Source organism: Peromyscus leucopus, chromosome 19, assembly GCF_004664715.2.
Source record: "Peromyscus leucopus breed LL Stock chromosome 19, UCI_PerLeu_2.1, whole genome shotgun sequence".
Classification (NCBI taxonomy): domain Eukaryota; kingdom Metazoa; phylum Chordata; class Mammalia; order Rodentia; family Cricetidae; genus Peromyscus; species Peromyscus leucopus.
In genome coordinates this window covers 14604248-14623893 of record NC_051079.1, presented here as the reverse complement: position 1 = coordinate 14623893, position 19646 = coordinate 14604248, and the positions used below count along the sequence as shown (strand labels likewise).

Here is a 19646-nt window from a genome sequence, read left to right as displayed (position 1 = left end):
TTTCACCACACCCCTCATATTTCCATTTGTCTAGAACCCCTTAGATCCTCGTATTTTCCTCATACCCATCATACCTCCTGTTCCCCAACACTTACCATATCTCTGCATTTCTCCCAGAGCACTTATTCCCCCATTTCCCTAACACCCCTCATCGTCACCTGATTTCCCTCACATGCTTCATATCCCCCCAATTTCACTCATATACCTCACATTTCCTAGTTCTCTCATACTCATCAAATTCCCTCATTTCCCCTACAGTCCTCTATTTCCCCCCTTTCCCTCAGCCCCTTCATATTTTCATAACTCGGCCACTTCTCCCGTTAACAGGTGAACCCTATTTCTCCATTCCTTGATTCTTTTTGTTTGTTTGTTTTTGAGACAGAGTCTTACTGTGCAGTCCTGGCTGACCTAGAACTCACAGTGATGCACCTGCCTCTGCCTACTGAGTGCTGGAATCAAGGGTGCGCACCACCACACCAAGTCTCATCTAGGGAAAATGCTTCTGGGGACTTCTGGAGATTAGAGAAGTGGTTTCTATGCTATAGAACAATGAAACATTTGATAAGATGATTGCCAACAGTCATCTGGAATTAATAAAGCTGAGGCTAAGGAGTCATCTAAGGAGATCTCTAAAATATTCAAAGTACCTGATGGGTGCTTCCAACTGCACATAATAATGAATTTTATTTGCAAGAAGGGAAGAAATATAGAATCCCTAAACTTAGAGTTGTGAAATAAAGCAATTTCTCATCCCCAGTCCTTCCAAACAGCAGAAGATTTTTTTTAAATATATTTTTTTAATTTTATGTGTGCAGGTATTTTGCCTGCCTGTTATATGTGTGTGCAATGCCTGTGAAGGCCAGAAGAGGGTGTCCAATCCCCTAAGTCTTAGGGCCTAAGAAATGAGCTTAGTAAAATAAATTTTAAAACGTGATTATTGGAGGCTGGAGAGATGACTCAGCAGTTTAGAGCAGTTGCTCTTACAGAGGACCAGAGTTTGGCACGGAAAATACATCTTAATAAAATTCACAGAAAATCCACAGAGATTTTAAGAAACAAAGGCACCTCCAGCTTACACTAAAGGACTAGACAGTGTTCCAAAGTCAGAGACCTCTGACCTCCAGCTTGAACGGGGAAGGACCAGCCACGGAAAGTATTTACCTGAAAGTAGTTTGGAAAAAATGAAGCTTGAACCAGGGCTTGGAGCTAAGAGCCATAGAGAAGGGTGAATGTAACCGTCCCCAAGGGCAAACCTGGGTGTGGAGAAAGCAGCCACACATGCAGGGCTGGCATCCAGACAGCCACATGTGTCTCCGGCTCGCTCCCTAAGTGGAAGTGTGTGCTGATGGGATTCTGCCCCAGGCTCAGCACTGACGACTGGGTATGTAGTGGGCATGTAACCTGCCTTTTAAGTCAAGGTTCTGGTTGTGTTTCACCTGGAAGCTCTCCTCACCTGCCTGCACCCTCAGTTAGTGGCTTCTTGGCCTCTTTCCCAGCCTCAGGGTGCTGCCTGCTTCTCAAATCTGTGTCCCTCAGTGTATAGTTACTTTTTGTTTCTGCGATGAAACACCAAAAGTGACTTAAAGAAAGATGTGTTTATTTTGGCACATGGTTCCAGAAGGAGGGTTCAAGATGGTGAGAGAGAGTCATGGCAACAGGCAGCAGGAGCAGGAAGCTAGCTGATCACCTTTAATTTTATAAGAACTGTGGTTTTCCTCGCTGTGGAAAATTCCTCCCGTCAATTTCCACGCGCAGGAAAAAGGAGAGTGAAATGGAGTAGAGCGGGGCTGTAAACTCTCAAAGCCCACTCTCTTCCTCCAGCAAGGTGCCCCCTGCTGAGGGTGGCGTAACCCCTTCAAACAGCACCGCCAGCGGTGGCCAAGCATCCAAACACATGAACCTTGGGGAAACCGTTCTCATTCAACCGCCATGCTTGGCTTAGGTTTTGATTGTGGCAGCTCTGTACTTCCAAGACACAAATGTCACACCATAAACCATTCCTTTTGCCCTTTTTCTATCGGTCATCATTTCAGCTGGGCTCAGAAGTGTCACTCCTGCCGCGGCTGTCATCAGAGAGCATCACTGGAACCAGGCAATTACAATCATCTCCCGCCATGTCTAGGAGTGTCTGCTGGCTGTCGGCTGGTTGCTGTGGAGGACTTCTGGGAGAGAGCTCATCTCTATTTCATATGGTTTCTCATGGAAGGCCAGATCAGTATTCCTCACACGAACTCTGCAGACTGAGGCAGATTCTAAGAATCAAGAGCAGGTGCTGTATAGTCTCTTGATCCCTGGGCTCAAAATTTGAGCTGCAGCTAATGATACAGCTCAGTAGGTAAAGTTGCCGGTCAAGCTTTATCACCTGTCTTGTCTCCCTATAACCCACCTGGTGGAAGAAGAGAATCAACTCCCACACGTTGTCCTCTGACTTCCACATACTCAGGCACACACAAAAATAAATAAATAAAATAACAACAAAAAAAATCGGCATCCATTTGACAACTTTTGACGGGGTTAGACACAAAGTCAGTCAGGACCACCCGCGACTCGGAAACTGGGTAGCAGATTCTGCTCCTGCAGAGATAAAGGCAAAGCCACAAATTTGCAAACAGACCTGAGGACCCCAAGATGAAGCTGCAGCCATCATTTTACCAGTCAAATACATGATCCACCACCTAGGTGCATACACCTCTATATAGACACACATTTGAGCACATGTATGGAGTCACACACATATACACAGAAAGGGAGGAGGCGGATAGGAGCAGGCTAGACAAAGCAGTCAGTTCAAAGCCATAGCCTTGAAGGAAAAACAAAACAAAACAAAAAAAGCAGAGACCTAAGAAAAACAGACCCCAAAAGACTGGTTCCTGCTAAGTAGATTGAAAAGTAAGGTGCTGAAGCAATAATTCAGAACTCCACCACCAGTAATGCAGTTTTTTCTCAGAGTCCAAAAACCCTCCCTGTCACTGGCTGTTGAGATTTGCTGACCCAGTTTGAACTAGTGCCTGGAAGAAAAAAACCTGGACTGACCTAATGCTGCCCCCGGGTGGCAGACATGGCTTGACTTAGGCATTTTAAGATCCTGTACTACACACAGTGCAGTTACCTTTGACTTTGTAAGAGCTGTGGTTTCCTGATGAGATTTAGAGATGTTCTGTCACTCATTCGGAGACAGAATGACATGCCACGATTTTAATTCGGGGATTTGTAAAGTGAAATATGCAGTCATTAATTCTGCTAGCACAGAAGAGAGGATTAAAAAGAGGCTGCCGGGTGGAACCTAGCTTCCCTTCTGTTTCCACGTGCTCCCTGAACTGGCCCTGTGACAGGAGAGGCCCAGCCTTTCTCAGAAATCCCAGGTGCTTGAAACAATACTTACCAAAGGAGGTTTGGGTTTCTGTCAGGTCCCAAGGATCCGCAAGTCCCAACCAAGATTTCAATCCCCACAATGGGTCACTGGGTCCTCTAGACCCCTGAAGCCTATGCTTTCTCTCCTTGGTGACCCACCACCTCTGCATTAGCTACTTGTAGTTTTTCATCGGGGACCACTGGCTCCCAAATAACCACACAGAGACTCCTTATTAATGATGAAAGCTCAGCCGATAGCTTAGGCTTGTTTTTAGCTGTCTCTAACGACTTAAATTAAGCCATTTCTATTCATCTCTGTGCTGCCCTGAGGCTCATCTATATACTTTCCATACTGCTTCTTCTGAGTCTGGCTGGTGACCCTCAGGCTCCACCCTTCTTTTTTTCCAGCATTCTCTCTGCCCTCCAAAAATCCTGCCTAGCTACTGGCTGTTTAGCTTTTTTATTAAATCAATCACAGTGACATATATTCACACAGTGTAAAAGAATATCCCACAGCTACTTGTCTTGTTACTGTGACAAAATACACAACAAAAGCAATTTAAACAAAACGAGCATTTATTTGGGTTTATAGTATAAAATCCACATGGCACGGGGGGAAAAAATGGTGGTGGGAGTGTGAGGCAGCTGGTTGCGGATGCATCCAGTCGGGAAGCAGAGAGACGAATATTGGTGCTCAGCTCACTTTCTCCTTTTTGTTTAGTTCAGGACCCCAGGCTATTATGGGATGGGGCCGCCCACATTTGGGGAAGGCACACACACCCATTAACCTAGACAATCCCTCACAGATGTGTCCAGAGGTTGTCTCCAAGATGATCCTAGGTCCTGTCAAGCCAACAACTTAAACCATCACAACTTCAGTGCGGACAAAGGAAAGGTATGGAAAATAGCACACAGTTGGTCCTGATGGCATCATCTAACCAAGGCACTGTCACTCCAGACAGCAAATGCCACTTTTGGACGTGCCTGAAGGCCCTTGAGACCAGAGACAGGTGTAGGCAGAAGAGGAGCAGGAAACTGAAGCTTGGACAGGTGATGGCATTGTCCTGTCCATCTCCATGGGACTTCTCCTCCTCCAGGCCAACCTCACCTCTCCTAGATGTACCCCTGACCCCAACGGCTAGTCGAAGCACCATCATGTTGTGATTGGTTGACAGGGACCACCAGGCTCACTGGGCTTGTCCTGTTAATGCAGTGGGAGGAGCCGCAGGGGAGAAAATCGCTCCCGGGGGAGTGGGGGGGCTTATTCTTATCATGCTCCACGTGCATCGGAAGCAAATCCACTTGCTACTAAGCAACAGTGATCAGAGGGAAGTGACTCAAGCACAAACTAGAGACCTCACCCCCTCAGACCTCAGATCTCAGCCCCTCAGACCTCAGCCCTCAGATCTCAGCCCCTGAGCCCTCAGCCCCTCAGACCTCAGCCCCTCAGATCTCAGATCTCAGATCTCAGACCTCAGCCCTCAGCCCCTCAGATCTCAGCCCCTCAGACCTCAGATCTCAGATCTCAGCCCCTCAGACCTCAGCCCTCATCCCCTCAGATCTCACCCCTCAGACCTCAGCCCCTCAGACCTCAGCCCCTCAGATCTCAGCCCCTCAGCCCTCAGATCTCAGATCTCACCCCCTCAGACCTCAGATCTCAGCCCCTCAGTCCTCAGATCTCAGATCTCACCCCCTCAGACCTCAGCCCCTCAGACCTCAGATCTCAGACTTCACTCAGCCCCTCAGACCTTATCCCCTCAGACCTCAGCTCCTCAGACATCACCCCCTCAGACCTCAGACCTCAGATCTCAGCCCTCAGCCCTCAGCCCTCAGCCCTCAGCCCTCAGCCCTCAGCTCCTCAGCCCTCAGCCCCTCAGCCCCTCAGCCCCTCAGCCCTCACCCCCTCAGACCTCAGCTCCTCAGATCTCAGCCCCTCAGATCTCAGCCCCTCAGATCTCAGCCCCCTCAGATCTCAGCCCCTCAGACCTCAGGCCTATCACTCACCAGTTCAAGAACCTAGGTAAGCAACTAATCTTGGTCTCAATTTTCTCATCTATAAACAGAGATGAGGCTAGCAAATTCCTCATAATCATCTCCAAGAGGATCACATGATTTAATCCACCTGAAGTGCTTAGAATGTTGCTCACAATCATGACGCAGCAGTTTACCACAGCAGTGGAGAGTGAGGACCCGGCCCTAATCTGATCACTGCTGGGTGTTGCTCCTACCTTCACTGGGTCATTTCACCTCTCTGACTGTCTCCATGGGGTGTTTGGGAGACTTAATGGTAGATCTGTGAGGCGTGTAGCACAGTGCTTGCTGATGTCACCCATTCACAAACATTAGCAAGTGTGGCAAGGGGGAGAATTAAGCACACGTTTGGGATGTGCAAAGTCACACTTGCTACACTAAGTCTGACACTTTTTTGAGAATTTCAGGATTTATATTTATTCATGAGAGGATTCTCAGAATAATTCTCAGAAATAACTACATCAGCATGACGTATTAGAGAGCTGAAAAAAAATACTAGGGACTAAAAAAATATTATATATAAAAGAAAAAACCCAGTCTATCAAAAAGATGTAGAATCCAAGTGTGGTGGCATAATCCTAGCACTTGGGAAGCAGAGGCAGGCAGATCTCCATGAGTTCAAGATCAGCCTGCTCTACAGAGTAAGTTCTAGACCAGACAGTGATATACATTGAAACTCTGTCTAAAAATAAAAATTTAAAAACTAAGAGAAAAACAGAAATCTTAAGTGTGAACACACTAAAATAAATACACCACACCTTCAAAATACATAAATCAAGCTGGATATAATATGATAGCAGATTCCAGAACATGGGAGGTGAAGGCAGGAAAATCAAGCCAGCCTGAGAGATGGAAAACTTGTCTCAATCCCTGCCATCAAAAATATATAGATTGAAAACTAGTCAGTGTATTCTAGTATCTGCCAGCCTGATCACCTTTTGCAATATTGCAGTGTACTCAATAAACTTTTTTTGTTTTGTTTTGTTTTTTGAGGCAGGATTCTTCCGTGTAGTTTTGACTGTCCTGGAACGCACTCTGTCGTCCAGGCTGGCCTCAAACTCACAAAGCTCTGCCTGCCTTTGCCTCTCAAGTGCTGGGATTAAAGGTGTACGCCACCACCACTTGGCCCAATAAACTATTAGAAAAATTAATCTCCTGAGTCTCATGAAAAATTTCATTGACTATGACTGCTCATTCTTTGGATATTTGAGTCATGAGGGAGCCTTTTTAGGTGTGGGCACAGCAGACCTCTGCTGAGCCTGGTCAGTGCGGGTGAGCAGAGACGTCAGGTTAAGAGTGGGTTCAACCTCCAAAGGCAAAGAACGTTCATTCTAAGACTAAGTTCTATTGAATCAAGTTTGTGGGTCTCAATAATGGTAGACAGTGTTGTAAAGAGAAACTTTAATGCTCTCTGGGGAAGAAGGAGATAACGCTCAGGTGTTTCTGGGAAGCAGGTGAATCAGGACACTCCACACTCTTTCAACACCGGAAGCACCTCAGATCCCACGGACAGGAAACGTGGAGAGGATAAATCCAAGGACTCGTGCATCAGGTACACACCAAAGTTCACCTGCGATTGAGGCAACAGTCACAAGCCACATTATTTTAAAAGTTAAAATCATTTGTAGCATGCCTTTAATCCCAACATTCCAGCATGCAGAGACTGTGCTCATGTGTGTACAGGTGCACATGTGTGCATATGTTGGCCAGAGGACAACCCTGGCTGCTGTTTCTCAGATGCCGTCTGTCCACCTTGTGTATTGAGACAGGGTCTCTCATAGGTCTGCGGCTCACCAGGTAGGGCAGGCTGGCTGGAGAGCCCCAAGAGTCTGCTTGTTCTACCTTCCCAGATCTGGGATTACAAGCATGTGTCAAAGTGTCCAGTCCAGCTCTATTTTTTTTCAGTGTGTGTGGGGGGGGAGGGGGGTTCTTGGGCTTGCAAGGCATGCACTTTACAGGCTAAGCTATCTCCCCAGCCTATTTATTTATTATTTATTTGAGACAGGACTTCACTGTAATACAGGGCAACCTCAAACTCTCTGTGTAACCATGGATGTCCTTGAGGCCCCTTGGGGATCTAGGAGTTATCACCACACCCTGCTTCAAGAATGCTTTAAGAGTCTGACTGGAATTCTTCACAAAGCCTAACAGAAAATGTAAAGCTAAAAATAAATGCTTCTAGAGTGAATCAATATATTAAACACTCAGCATGTATAATCGAGGGGCTACAATAGCAACACTGAGTCATTTAAACCCCCAAGAAGATGAGCTGCCAGGCTTGGTATCATGAACTTTACTGAACCCTCTCAACAGACCCTTTATCCACGGAGCTATCTGACCTTTTTATGAGATCTCTGTGGTGAAGAAAATAGTGATCAGGATAGAAGGATTGTTTTTTTTCTTGAGGTGGTAGGGATGGAAAGCAGACCCTGGTACATGCAGGTAAGTGAACACTCTACCACTGAGCCTCATCCCCAGCCCTGTTATTTTTATAGTCCTTCTGTCTTCAGTAAGATCTGAGAGCATGGGGCAGGGGGGCTGGAGAGATGGCTCAGAGGTTAAGAGCACTGGCTGCTCTTCCAGAGGTCATGAGTTCAATTTCCAGCAACCACACGGTGGTTCACAACCATCTATAATTAGATCTGGTATGTAGGCAGAACACTGTATACATAATAAATAAATCTTTTAAAAAAAGAACTCTGAGAACATTAAAATGCTTATAATAAAACAATAACCAACACTGGATGAGTCGTTGGATGGCAAGGAAAATAACAGGGAACCACAGGCAAGCTCTGGAGCTTGATTAGAGCATTGGCTTTGGGAAGTATAACAACCCCCGCTGCTGAAAACTACTCAGCACTCCTATCAGTATAGTTATGTGCCAACAGCATGCCAAGATCTTACAATGGGGTGCCACGTTGGGCACGCATACCTACCTTTCTCCCCCGGCTCTCAGAAAGCTTCTGGAAAACATCTTGGTTCCGCTGCCCAGTTTGCTGGTCGATACAGATCATCTGACACCTGTGGCAAGGCCCCACGACCTGGCAGAGGAGAAGGGAACTGTGATGAGGCTGTCACGCTCTGCAGGGTGGAATCAGATACATACGGCCAAACTCTGAACACAGAAGCGGCCCCTCATAGCAGCGCTTCCTGGGAATGGCCCATGTGGGGTTGGGGGCTGAAAGCTACTGCATAAGAGCAGTGGAGAGAAGGAAAGAAGTGGAAGACAATTTCAATGGTTCCTAGAGATGGGAGGAATCCGAGGCAGGAAAACATTCAGAACTGCAAAGACAAACAGAAACCAGCACCAAGCCAGGCCCAGGGCACCATAAGCTTTGATCATCAAACATCTACATAAAGATTTAACCTACAGAGGAAGTAGATGGACAAACACAGAATCACAAGCAGGGATTTGTCCTCATATTGCTGACCGTTTGGAAAACTTGTATCTTAGACATCACACAGTATTGAAGATAACACGTCTATGTGATGCTTACCACAATAATTATCATTAATTTACAAGGAGCTGGGGGTGTGGCTCAGTGGGCTAGGTGCTTGCCCACATGCGTGAAGCCACGGGTTCCACCCCCAACCCTGCACAAAACAGGTGTGGTGAGGCACATCTGTAATCCCAGCACTCGGAAGGTGGAGGGAGAAGGATCAGAAATGCAAGTTCATCCTCAGCTACACAGCAAGTCTGACACTTGCCTGAGCTACATAAGACTCTTAAAAAAAAAAAAAAAAAAAAAATCACAAAGACCTTTAAATAAAATGGGGAAATACTCATATTTTATAACTGAAACAGAAAGCAAGGTATATATGTATATATATATGTGTGTGTGTGTGTGTGTGTGTGTGTGTGTGTGTGTGTGTGTATCCACAAATAAACATACCTACATACCCCACACAACAATACATAAAAGAACATCCAGATGCTTGGCATAGGTCATACAGTATAAGGGAACTTCAGTAGTTATTGGCCATGCACCTTTATCACTTTAATAACAAGAAAACCATAAATATTAACCGAAAGCTTACATCTCAGCAGTGGTAAGATTGCTCTTTTACTACAGACATAAGATGCAGAAGTGTTTTTTTAAAAGACAGAGTCTCAGTGCGTTCTCCAAGCTGGTTTTGAATGCCTGAACTCGAGTGATCCTCCTGCCTTAGTTTCTTGAGCAGCTGGGACCACCGTGTCATCGACTAGTCCTCATAGCCATTTGTGCCTCTGCTTATTCGTGAGTAAGCATTATTCGCTAAAATTAGAAGCGCTCACTAATGTAGCTGAGCCTTGGCTTGTACTGTGGTGTACACTCTAGCTGATGGGCATCCACCCACTGGGAAATAATGTCTGTGTGGTCCTGAGCTCCGCATTCCCAGGCCCTGTGAGTGGCAGGGAGGGCAGGGAAGAACTGCTGGTGTTATACCCAGCTAAGATAGATTCCTGCATCCAGCCGTTTAGCTGGATTAATCCAGGAGTCCAGACACTATGTGAAGGATGCCAAGCCCGTGTCCGGCACACCATCATGCTCAAGTGGGAGTACTCACTGCTGGGGATGATGGTCCTGAGACCAGGGGCCAGGACAGCTCAGTTTGCAGACCCTCTTAGTTACCCTGGGAAAGAGTGTCTCCTGGGAAGCAGGCAGAAGGGATGTCAGGGACCAGCAGCAGCCTCCAGGCCCAGGCCCAGGCCAGCTTCTCCTCACAGACAACACTTTGTGTCAAAATCTAGTCATTTTGTTGAAAAGATCCTCGGAAAAGTCTCTGAGATGGCAGGAAGGACACTGGCCAGATATTCTTTTATATAAACACATACACAGATATACACATTTCCTTTATAAGTCTTTCTTAGTTTTCTTTTAATTGGTATCTTTAAAAAGCATTTACTGTTATAAATGCCTGTTGAAAAATAAGTCAAACACAAACACATGCAGGTTTAAATGAAAAAAGTCAGCAGCCATCGTCCCTACTGTGGTCAATAGACAGCGACTTGAGAGGATCTGGGCTCATCTCCGAGACTCACCGCCAAATGCATCTATGAGGGAGTTTCTAGGTTGGGCTAGTGGGTGTGGGATTACCCACCCTAAATGGAGTCACCACCGTTCCATGGGCTGGGGTCCCAGACTTTAGAAAAGGAGAAACACAGCTGAGCACCAGCATCCACACGGCTCTCCACTTGCCGACTGTGGACTCAGGGTGAGCGGCTCCCTCACTCCTGCCCTCTTCCTCACCCGTGGTGGACTGTCCCCTCCAACTGTAAACTGAAATTAACCCTCCCTCACGTAAGTTGCTTTCTCCGAGACTACAGCCACCAGAAAAGGAACCAACACAACCTCCCCATCCTCAGAGACAGGGGCTGCTACAAGGCTGGAGGTCACCCCCAGCCGAGGCCTGTGCCCAGCCATGCCTCTACACCTTTGTGGGAAGAACACTGACATCTGAGAGGCCCCCTGGGTCCCCTTCCATCACGCGGCACAGTGGGTACCCTTCCTTGTCAGTACATGAAGAACTCCTCTTCTTCCTCCTCCTCACACTTCGCAATTACCAGGATGAAAGCTTGGCCTGTCTGAGTTGATGTTCTTCGCTCTTTGAAACCATGAAACAGTTTCTAAGGACTCATAATGCAAAATCCCCCTCCTGGGGTGCTATTTTGGCAAACTGTAGGCCCTTTACGATACGATACGGAGCGGCTCTGAGGAAGTGGGTCACTTGGAATGGACCTATAGCTGGCCCTCACTTTTTGTTGACTGTTCCTTGATTGGCCCAGATATGAACAAGCAGCCTCACTGTTGCCACCACATCTGAGAGCCATTTCCCCACCACGCCTTCCCACCATGATGGACGGTATCTACCCTGACGCCATGGGCCCAAACAACCCCTTCCTCACTCAAGCTGCTCCTCGTCAGGTATCCAGTCCCAACAAGAAAAACAGCCAACATGTCGATAATTTTTAGTGAAGGTCATAATCCATACCACTCTCCTTGGATTTGTTTGTTTGTTTGTTTGTTTGTTTGTTTTAGATGGGAAGCAAGCCGGGTCCTCTGCAAGGGCAGCCGGTGCTCTTAACCACGAAGCCATCTCTCCAGCCCCTATTTGGAATTTTTAAGGATCAGTTTCCCCAAGTGAGGTTGAGCTAAGATGTATGAAGCAGTGATGGCTTCGTGGCATCCAGTAAAATCTGCTTTCTCACAGAGATGCTCCAGTCCCAGGGCAACTGCCGCAGTACCAACTGCCGTCAGCAGACAGGTTCTAAGGGTTTGTTTTTGAAAGACGCAGAATTAACTGAATCTTGCCCTATTTACTGTTTACAGCCTGCATTGTATAGATGTAGCATAATTTATTTAATCTTATTAATAACTCTGTATTAAGCATAGTTAGGATGTTCCTTAATTTTTTATAATACAATAACACTTCAATAAGTAATATGACCACATTATCTTCCCACACTTGCCTCACTGTTGCTGGTAATAGTAGTGGTTTTGCTCCACTAGGGACTCAAACCTAGGGTGCTCCGCTGGGGACTGAACTAGGTAAGTGCTCTACCACTGAGCTACATCCCCAGCCAGTGCACAAGAATATCATGTAGTGGTTTTCTTCAAAATGAAATTACCGGGCCAAAGAGCATGCAATGGTTTAACATTAGAAATGTTAACTAAAGAGAGCAAAGCATGCTGAGATGTCACTCAGAAAGGTTCTTTGTGCCTTTTCTGTTTACGGCCCCAGCCCCTGGGGAGACACTGGTACTGCTGTTGTCAGGTGGGTTTCTGATAGTGATCCTGGACCGGTTCACTTCCCCTTCCCTCTTTCCTCCTTCCTCCCTTTGGTCCTCCCTCCCTTTGGTCCTCCCTCCCTTTGGTCCTCCCTCCCTTTGGTCTTCCCTCCCTCTCTCCAAATATCTCGCTAGGTCTATTTAGTGCCTACCTTGGAGCCCAGCAGGTAAAGCAGCAGAGATTCAGTGATGGAGTACAAGAATGGAAGAGGAAGTCAGCATACAGGAAAAGGGCAGGAGAGACGCTGCCAGAACCAGGCTTGCAGGAGAGAAAAGAGAATGAATTTCAAGAGGGTAACTGCTTCAATAAGAACTTACAGAGTTCAAGGACAAGAAAGACCATCAGGTCCTTTTGTGGTATTCCCCCACCCCAGACCTGAGATCCACTGATTGCAATTGAGATCATTGTATCTGCTTTTTCTGCATGTTAGACTGGTGCTCCATTTAAGCACAGAGCCTGGACACAAAGTAGTCGTGTGACAGCCAGGTTACACCCCCTGCAATCAGTAGGATCAGCTTGTACCCACTGAGGAGCTGAGCACATTGTCCAGCAGTGAGCCATCCCCCCAGCCTCCAGCTCGCCCTTATCTTTCCTGTCTACCTCCACCAACAATTACTCTCTGGGCACTGACTCAGCTGGGATGCTCTAGGTCCCAGAGGCAAGCTGGGGAGAAAAAAAAAAAAAAAAGGCAGACATGATCCACACCGTGTGTGCTCTGTGGGGACGGTGCAGGCGGCATGTCAAGGAGAATCATATTCCCGAGCAGCTTCTACCGAGGCGACCTCTAAGCCAATGTCCAGTAGCAACACAGCAAGGCCTGAGGCAGGAGAGTGGCTTGTCCCTGGATGAGGGGAGGCCGAGCTTAGAGGTAGAGAGATGAGCAGGCTCAGAGGCAGACCTCATGAGTTTGTCAGTCATGTGAGGAATAAGGGTTTAGGGTGGGGTTTCCCTTCCATCTCTCTCATATTTAAGACTACTGCAAAGGCCTGGGGCTGAGAACAGATGGCATTGGACCTGCCTTTAACTATAATCCCTTCCCTGGCTGCCATTAAAGGCAGAAGCCTGAAGGGAAAAGAAAGAGGAGGGAGTAGGGGTAAGGAGGGAGAGGAGAGAGGGGAGGAGGGAAGAGAGAAAGAGAGAGGAGAGAGAGAAAGGGGAGGAAAAGAGGAGGAAGAAGGAGGAACGAGAGAAGAGAAAAAGTAGACCAAGGGGAGAAAAGAGGTGATGAGGCGAGAGAGGGATAATAGAGGGAGGAAGGAAAGGGAGAAGGCAGCAGCAATAGAAGGCATTAAGAGGTCCCTAGGCTTCTGAGTCGCCCCTACAAGCTCCACAGCACTGGAAAGTGATACCCAGCAGCCTTAAAGAGGACATGTTCCCATGACAGAAGCATTCCCAGAAAACGGACTCGAGCCCAAACGTGATTCACCGAAAATGGTACGTGGAGAGAGGAGCATCTGCCACCATCCAGTTCTGGAGCTGAGATCAACTGTCAGCGGCAGCCTTTGAGGAAGGATAACCACCTCCTAAGACTTACCTGGAAATGCAAGGAGCCAACGGAAACCTCGTCCCACTCCTCTTCCTCAAAAGGCCTCGCTCCCTTGGTAATGATATTGGCACGGAAGCGGGAGACGAGATCTTTCACCGAGAATGACTCCTCTTTCCCATGCTCGTCACTGTTTAGACCAAGAAGGGTAAGTGGAGAGAGACAGCAGGTGCACACACTGTGGCAACAATTCTACACACTTGGCTCCCCATCCCTGACTAGGCCAATTATCCCCTGATGGTCAGAAAAAAACTCTCAGAGTGTAAGAGCAACACACACCCATCTGTTAGACACATCCACTGCCCCTCCCTAGGATATGGTCCCACCTCCAGGGAGAAGACCACAGGAGGCAAATGATAGATAAGTCTCAGCTGAAGAAACCAGATGGACAGAGTAAAAATGAACAAGTCTCCAGAAAGTGTCAGTTCTATAACATGGGACAGGACATGGTCAGAGGAGAGCTGTCAGCACTTGAACTACAAAGACCTGCTTAGCACAGAGACCAGAACATAAGAAGAACAAAAATAATAGAGGCTAAGATTCTTTGTTTAATGAGACAGGATCTCGCTATGTTACCCAGGTTGGCCTCAAATATGTAATCCCCCTGCCTTGGCATCCCAAGTGCCATGATTATAGCCATGCACCACCAGGCCCAGCTTATACTGTTCCCATTTGAAAGTGTTGTTTATTGTCAGGAGCTTCTACAAAATGACTTTCTGTGTCCCCATACACCCCAGTCCATTCAGAGGAATGCACTGAAAACAGTTCTTAAGACCTCCCCAACACAGGAGCACACACTATGATATATCAAAGAATGAGCGAGACTATCTGCAGTGAAAGAAATCTCAACAAGGGTGACTTCAGTCAGGTTGGCTCAAATGAGATATAAGTGGGGTGTGGTCCCTACTTGATCTAGGGTCACATCTGTAAAACTTCTCAGTGCCATGGGCTTAGGGCTTTCTGCATTTTGCATACTTCCACAGATTCCTAAAATTTCCAGGTTAGTATATGCTGGGAAGTGGCAGGAGACAGTCACTGAGCTTGGCAGATTGTGCTCTGGGGATAGCGCTGAGAGGCTGCGGGTTGATGTAGGATTGTCAAAAACTGTGACACCCCTTCTGAATGGCAGGGGTCACATATAAGCCAGAGACTGGGAGATCTCGGCCTAGCTTCACTGCAAGCCATGTGTACCTCCAGCAACCTGAGAGGACTTCCGTTTTCAGTCCTTCGAGTCTGGCTTTACTTTCAAAGTTGGTACAAACTCCTTTGTGTTTTGTGAAAGGGAATGCTTCTTGTCTGAAAGCTATTTTGTTACCATGCAAAAGGGGGAGCCCATCAATCTGCATATGGATACTGAGAAACCCCAATCCCTGGCTCAGTCTCTTACCAATGACATCATTCAGCCAGCCTTGCTTTAAACCAGCTGGTGGGAAACAAATGCCCCGCTGGTAGAAACCAGAGTTACAGCATGCCTGTCTTCTCTAACATTCCACATTAAGGACCCACTTTCTCCTGTTCTGGGTGTCTGAGAGAAGGGTCCCCTGGTTCTGAGAAACACCAGAAACCCCAAAGCCATGTCACAATTCTGTACCTGAGGAAGACAAACTCAGTCCACAGCCCGGGAATCCTATTGTGTGTTCTCTCAAAGCACTAGAAACTCCAACAGACAATCTCAAGCAAAGAGTGAAAGTCAAGGAGAGTCCCATGGCCCCCTTCCAACTGTATTTGTAGGTGTTCAAGGTGTGAACATGTGTGCACAAGACCACATGGCGCATGATGTGCCAGGAGTGCATACCTACCCCCCTGACCTGAGGACTAAGGATGAGAAGTCTGTGTCCACCGTGGCCTGATGAACAGCTGGATGAAATTCTCTAATCAATTGCCTGGCTATCAGACCTGAGTTTCCTTTGAGGAAAAAACAAGGAGTTGGTATGGCCAGAACTTCCCAAGAGTTGAGAAGGTATCCTAAAAGCATCTGGGCCCTCAGGAGAGCACTGGGTAGAGCGAGCAGCCAGGGACGCTGTGTCTGAAGGTGTATCTTACAGACAAGAGCTGCTTGTAATCACGCTCCAAATGCTTTTATATCCACTCCTCGTGTGAAGTAGGGCAGGAATCCTAAGAGACAGGGACAGTAGGAGGGTGGGCAATAAAACCAGGTCGGGCTGGTAACGAATTAAAACAGGGTGTAGAAATAGAATAATTAAATCCGGAGCTGGGGTTCTCCCTGTTTCATGAGAGTGTCAAGAGAGACCATGGAGGATGCTATAGTCTGGACCTTAAACATCCTCACAGGCCCATGGTGGAAGCTGGATCCCATCACTGTACCACTAGAAATGGTGAAAACTTTAGGAGCTGGCACTACTGGGAGGTGCTTGGGTCACTGGAGACACGTCCTCAAAGGGAACTGTCCATGTGCCCAGCTCTTCTCCATTCTCTCACCACGCACTCCTAGCTGTGATGGGCCACCAACCATGACTGACACCCCAGAAGACAGGCATTCTCTTTACAAGCTGATTGTCCCAAGCCTTTGCTCCGGTAGTGGTAGGCTGATGGACACAGGCAGTAGATGAGAACACTCAGAATCATTAACAGGAACTGGAGCTGAGGGAATGGTTCAGGTGGTACCTGTGTCGATCCCCAGCACTCACGGGAAAAGCCTTGCTTGGTGGCACCCACTTGTAATCCCAGCGCTGGAGAGGTGGAGGCAGGGGGATCCCTAGGGTTTGAGAGTGGACTGGACTGCCTACTCTGTGAGGTCTAGGTTCAGTGAGAGACCCTGTCTCAAAAAAGAAGGTGGAGAGTGATTGAGAAAGAAACCTGAGATTGATCTCTAGCCTCCACACCCACGTGTATGCATGTGTACCCTCATACTTATATATGTGGGGATATATTGTGTACCCTAATAAAATTTGAAGATCAGAGAGACAAAGGAACAAGCCACCTCTTATCTCTAGGACTCCTCAGCCTGAAAAGCCTCAGCCGACAGACCTCTAGCCAAATGAGCTTCCTCAGCCGAAAAAGCTTTAGTTTCTGTCTCCTCACGCCTTATATACCTTTCTCTGCCCACCCATATCATTTCCTGCCTCAATTTTCCTAGTGCTGGGATTAAAAGTGTGTGATTCCCAAGTACTAGGATTAAAAGTGTGTGCCACCACTGCCTGGCTCTGTTTCTCTCCTAGATTGAGTCAATCTCATGTAGTCCAGGGTGGCTTTGAACTCACAAAGATTCAAATGGATCTCTGCCTCCCAAGTGCTAGGATTAAAGGTGTGTGCCACCACTGCCTGGCATCTATGTTTGATCTAGTGGCTCGTTCTGTTCTCTGATCTTCAGGCAAATTTTATTAGGGTATATAACATATCACCACACTTCCCCTTTTGGTCTAAAATAATAAATTATAAATTAAAGCAATAAATAATAAATTAAAGCCCCTCTGCCCGGCTGGGAGGTGCTTTCAACTGAGGAAGCCCCTTTCAGCTGAAGCTCTTTTGGCTGGAGGTCTTTTAGCTAGAGGCTCTTTCAGGAGAGGAATTGGTGAGGTGAGAGGTAGTGGCTGTGGCTTGCTCTGCTTCTCTGATCTTTCAGCTTTTACCCTAATATCTGGTCCAGGTTTTTTATTAAAAGACCAAATTAGATTTTGTGTTACATATATGCACACATGTGCACATGCCCACACACTCAATTTAGGAAGGAAGGAAGGGAGGGACAGAAGGAGGGAGGGAGGGAGGGAGGGAGGGAGGGAGGGAAGGAAGGAAGGAAGGAAGGAAGGAAGGAAGGAAGGAAGGAAGGAAGGAAGGAAGGAAGGAAGGAAGGAAGGAAGGAAAAAAGGCAGGCAGGCAGGCAGGCAAGCAGGCAGACAAACAAGAATTGCCCAAAGGTTCACTGACTTCACTGGGCCTCATTTATTACCTGTAACTCAAGTGTCTGGACTCACCAACTTCCAGATCTTCCCTCCCCAGGTGGGCACCAGCCCCCCCCCCCCGAGGGGCAAACGGTTATAGCGTCTCCTGGCCCCAGGGAAAGGGTCTAACCTAGCATTTAGCCGCTGCTGAAGCTCCAGGACACTCGATGTGTTCACCAGCAGATACTGCGCCTCATTCACCAGGGACAGGGTGGCGGCAGTGCCAGGAGGCTGCCCTGAAAGGGAAGCAGGGAGAGAAGGGTTGCTTTTCCGGGCAGTGCTGCTGACTCTCCTTCCCGAGACCTGCGGTTTCTACAGGCAGATGCCTTCTACATGGGGAAAATGTCAACGCTGGGGAAAGCAAGATTGTTCTAAGCGTGACTCAGACCTCTGCAAAGACAGATGAAGAAAAAACATGCTGCGCATGCATGAGGGCCTGAATCAACCCCCAGCACTCAGGTAAAAAGCCCTTCTAGGTAGCACCCATTGTAATCCCAGGGCTGGTAATCCTAGAATAAACTAGGTCCATGCTTCCAATAGCCCAGAGATAATAAAACACTGAAGTGAATTTATTCTGACAAAGAGTTTTGTTCTTGAAGCAGGTTCTTCTTGCACGGTCAGGCTGGCCCAAGTTCCCAGTCCCCCTGCCTCTACCTCCCCAGGTTAGAGGCATGCTCCACCACCACACTCAGACTCAGAGACAATTCTTGGAAGCAACAGTGCAGGGCTAGAGCAAACCCTGCCTGCCCTGGGCAAGACAGACAGGCCTGCAATGTATGTAGGCTTACAAAGAGCTTCTATCAATTATATTCATGTATACATGCATATATACATATATACATACATATATGTGTGTGTGTATTAATTCATATGAGTGTTTGCCTACATGTCCATGGAGGCCAGAAGAGGGCATTGGATCACCTGAGACTGGAGTTGCAGATGGTTGTAAGCCACCATGTGGGTGCTGGAAATCGGACCGGTCCTCTGGAAGAGCAGTCAGTGCTTTTTTTTTTTTTTTTTTAACTCTTCTATCATAAATTACATCCCAACTGCAGGTCCCCATCCCCCATCCACTCCTCCTCCATTTCCCTTCAGAAAAGCACAGTCCTCCCAGAGATAACAACCAAACATGGCATATCAAGTTGCAATAAGACCAGGCACCTCCCCTCCCTCATATTAAGGCTGGATGAGGTAACCCAGTAGGAGGAAAAGGGTCTCAAAAGCAGGCGAAAGAGTCAGAAACAGCTTCTGCTCACACTGTCAGGAGTTCCACAAGAACACCAGACTACACAACCATAACATATATGCGGAGTGAGTAGGTCAGTCCCATGCAGGCTCCCTGGTTGTCGGTTCAGTCTCTGTGAGGCCCGATAAGCCCAGGTTAGTGGATTCTGTGGGTTTTCTTGTGGTGTCCTTGACCCCTCTGCGGCCAGTGCTTCTAACCACTGAGTCATCTCTCCAGCCCCACAAAGTCCTTCTATACCTAACCAGAGAGACAGGGAGACAGACAGACAGACAGTCTTTGCCAATAAACAGGCGAAGATGCTCTAACAGCCAGTGGGTTTGCATATGGTACTTAATGGAGAAATAAACAGAAGATTCTAAGCTCCTGAAAAGTAGCAGGGACGGGGGACCTGTTGAAAGAAACTGTAAATGTCTTCTATTTTTATCCAAGCTGGTGATAAAAGGGCTGGCTGGGTCGGGGCCTATGGAGCATCTTCAAGCAGGGACTGTGGTCTCCAGAGCATGTGGTTCGACTCCATCTGTCCTCTTTGGTCTGCCTAAGAAGGGATGCCTCCACATCATCCTCTACAAAGGGCTGGCTCCCCTGTCACGGAGGAAAGGCACACTGCCCTGGGACTGACCACCTCCAGCATAGCAAACAAAAGTCCCATTCAAACCCTGGAACCAGGGCCAGGGAAATAAAAGTCTCCACAGCCTGGGCAAAAGCCCCTCCCACAGGTCAGATGCAGACCAGTCCTTCACTGGCTGTGGAGCTGCGGGACCTAATTAAGCTGTCGAGTGACAGGCATGAAAGGCTTTTCACGTTAG

At 47.6% G+C, this 19646-nt stretch overlaps 1 protein-coding gene across 1 annotated transcript in view; it reads right to left on the bottom strand.

Annotated features, from left to right (window-relative positions):
- Nucleotides 1-6766: 6766 nt before the first annotated feature.
- The window catches only part of Mocos (molybdenum cofactor sulfurase), a 50298-nt gene continuing 37418 nt past the window's right edge, over nt 6767-19646 (bottom strand). The window contains 5 exon segments of the mRNA XM_028867162.2: nt 6767-6856; nt 6858-6952; nt 8319-8423; nt 13687-13825; nt 17725-17830. Of these exon segments, the coding sequence (XP_028722995.1) occupies nt 6784-6856; nt 6858-6952; nt 8319-8423; nt 13687-13825; nt 17725-17830 (518 nt within the window). The 3' untranslated portion in view covers nt 6767-6783.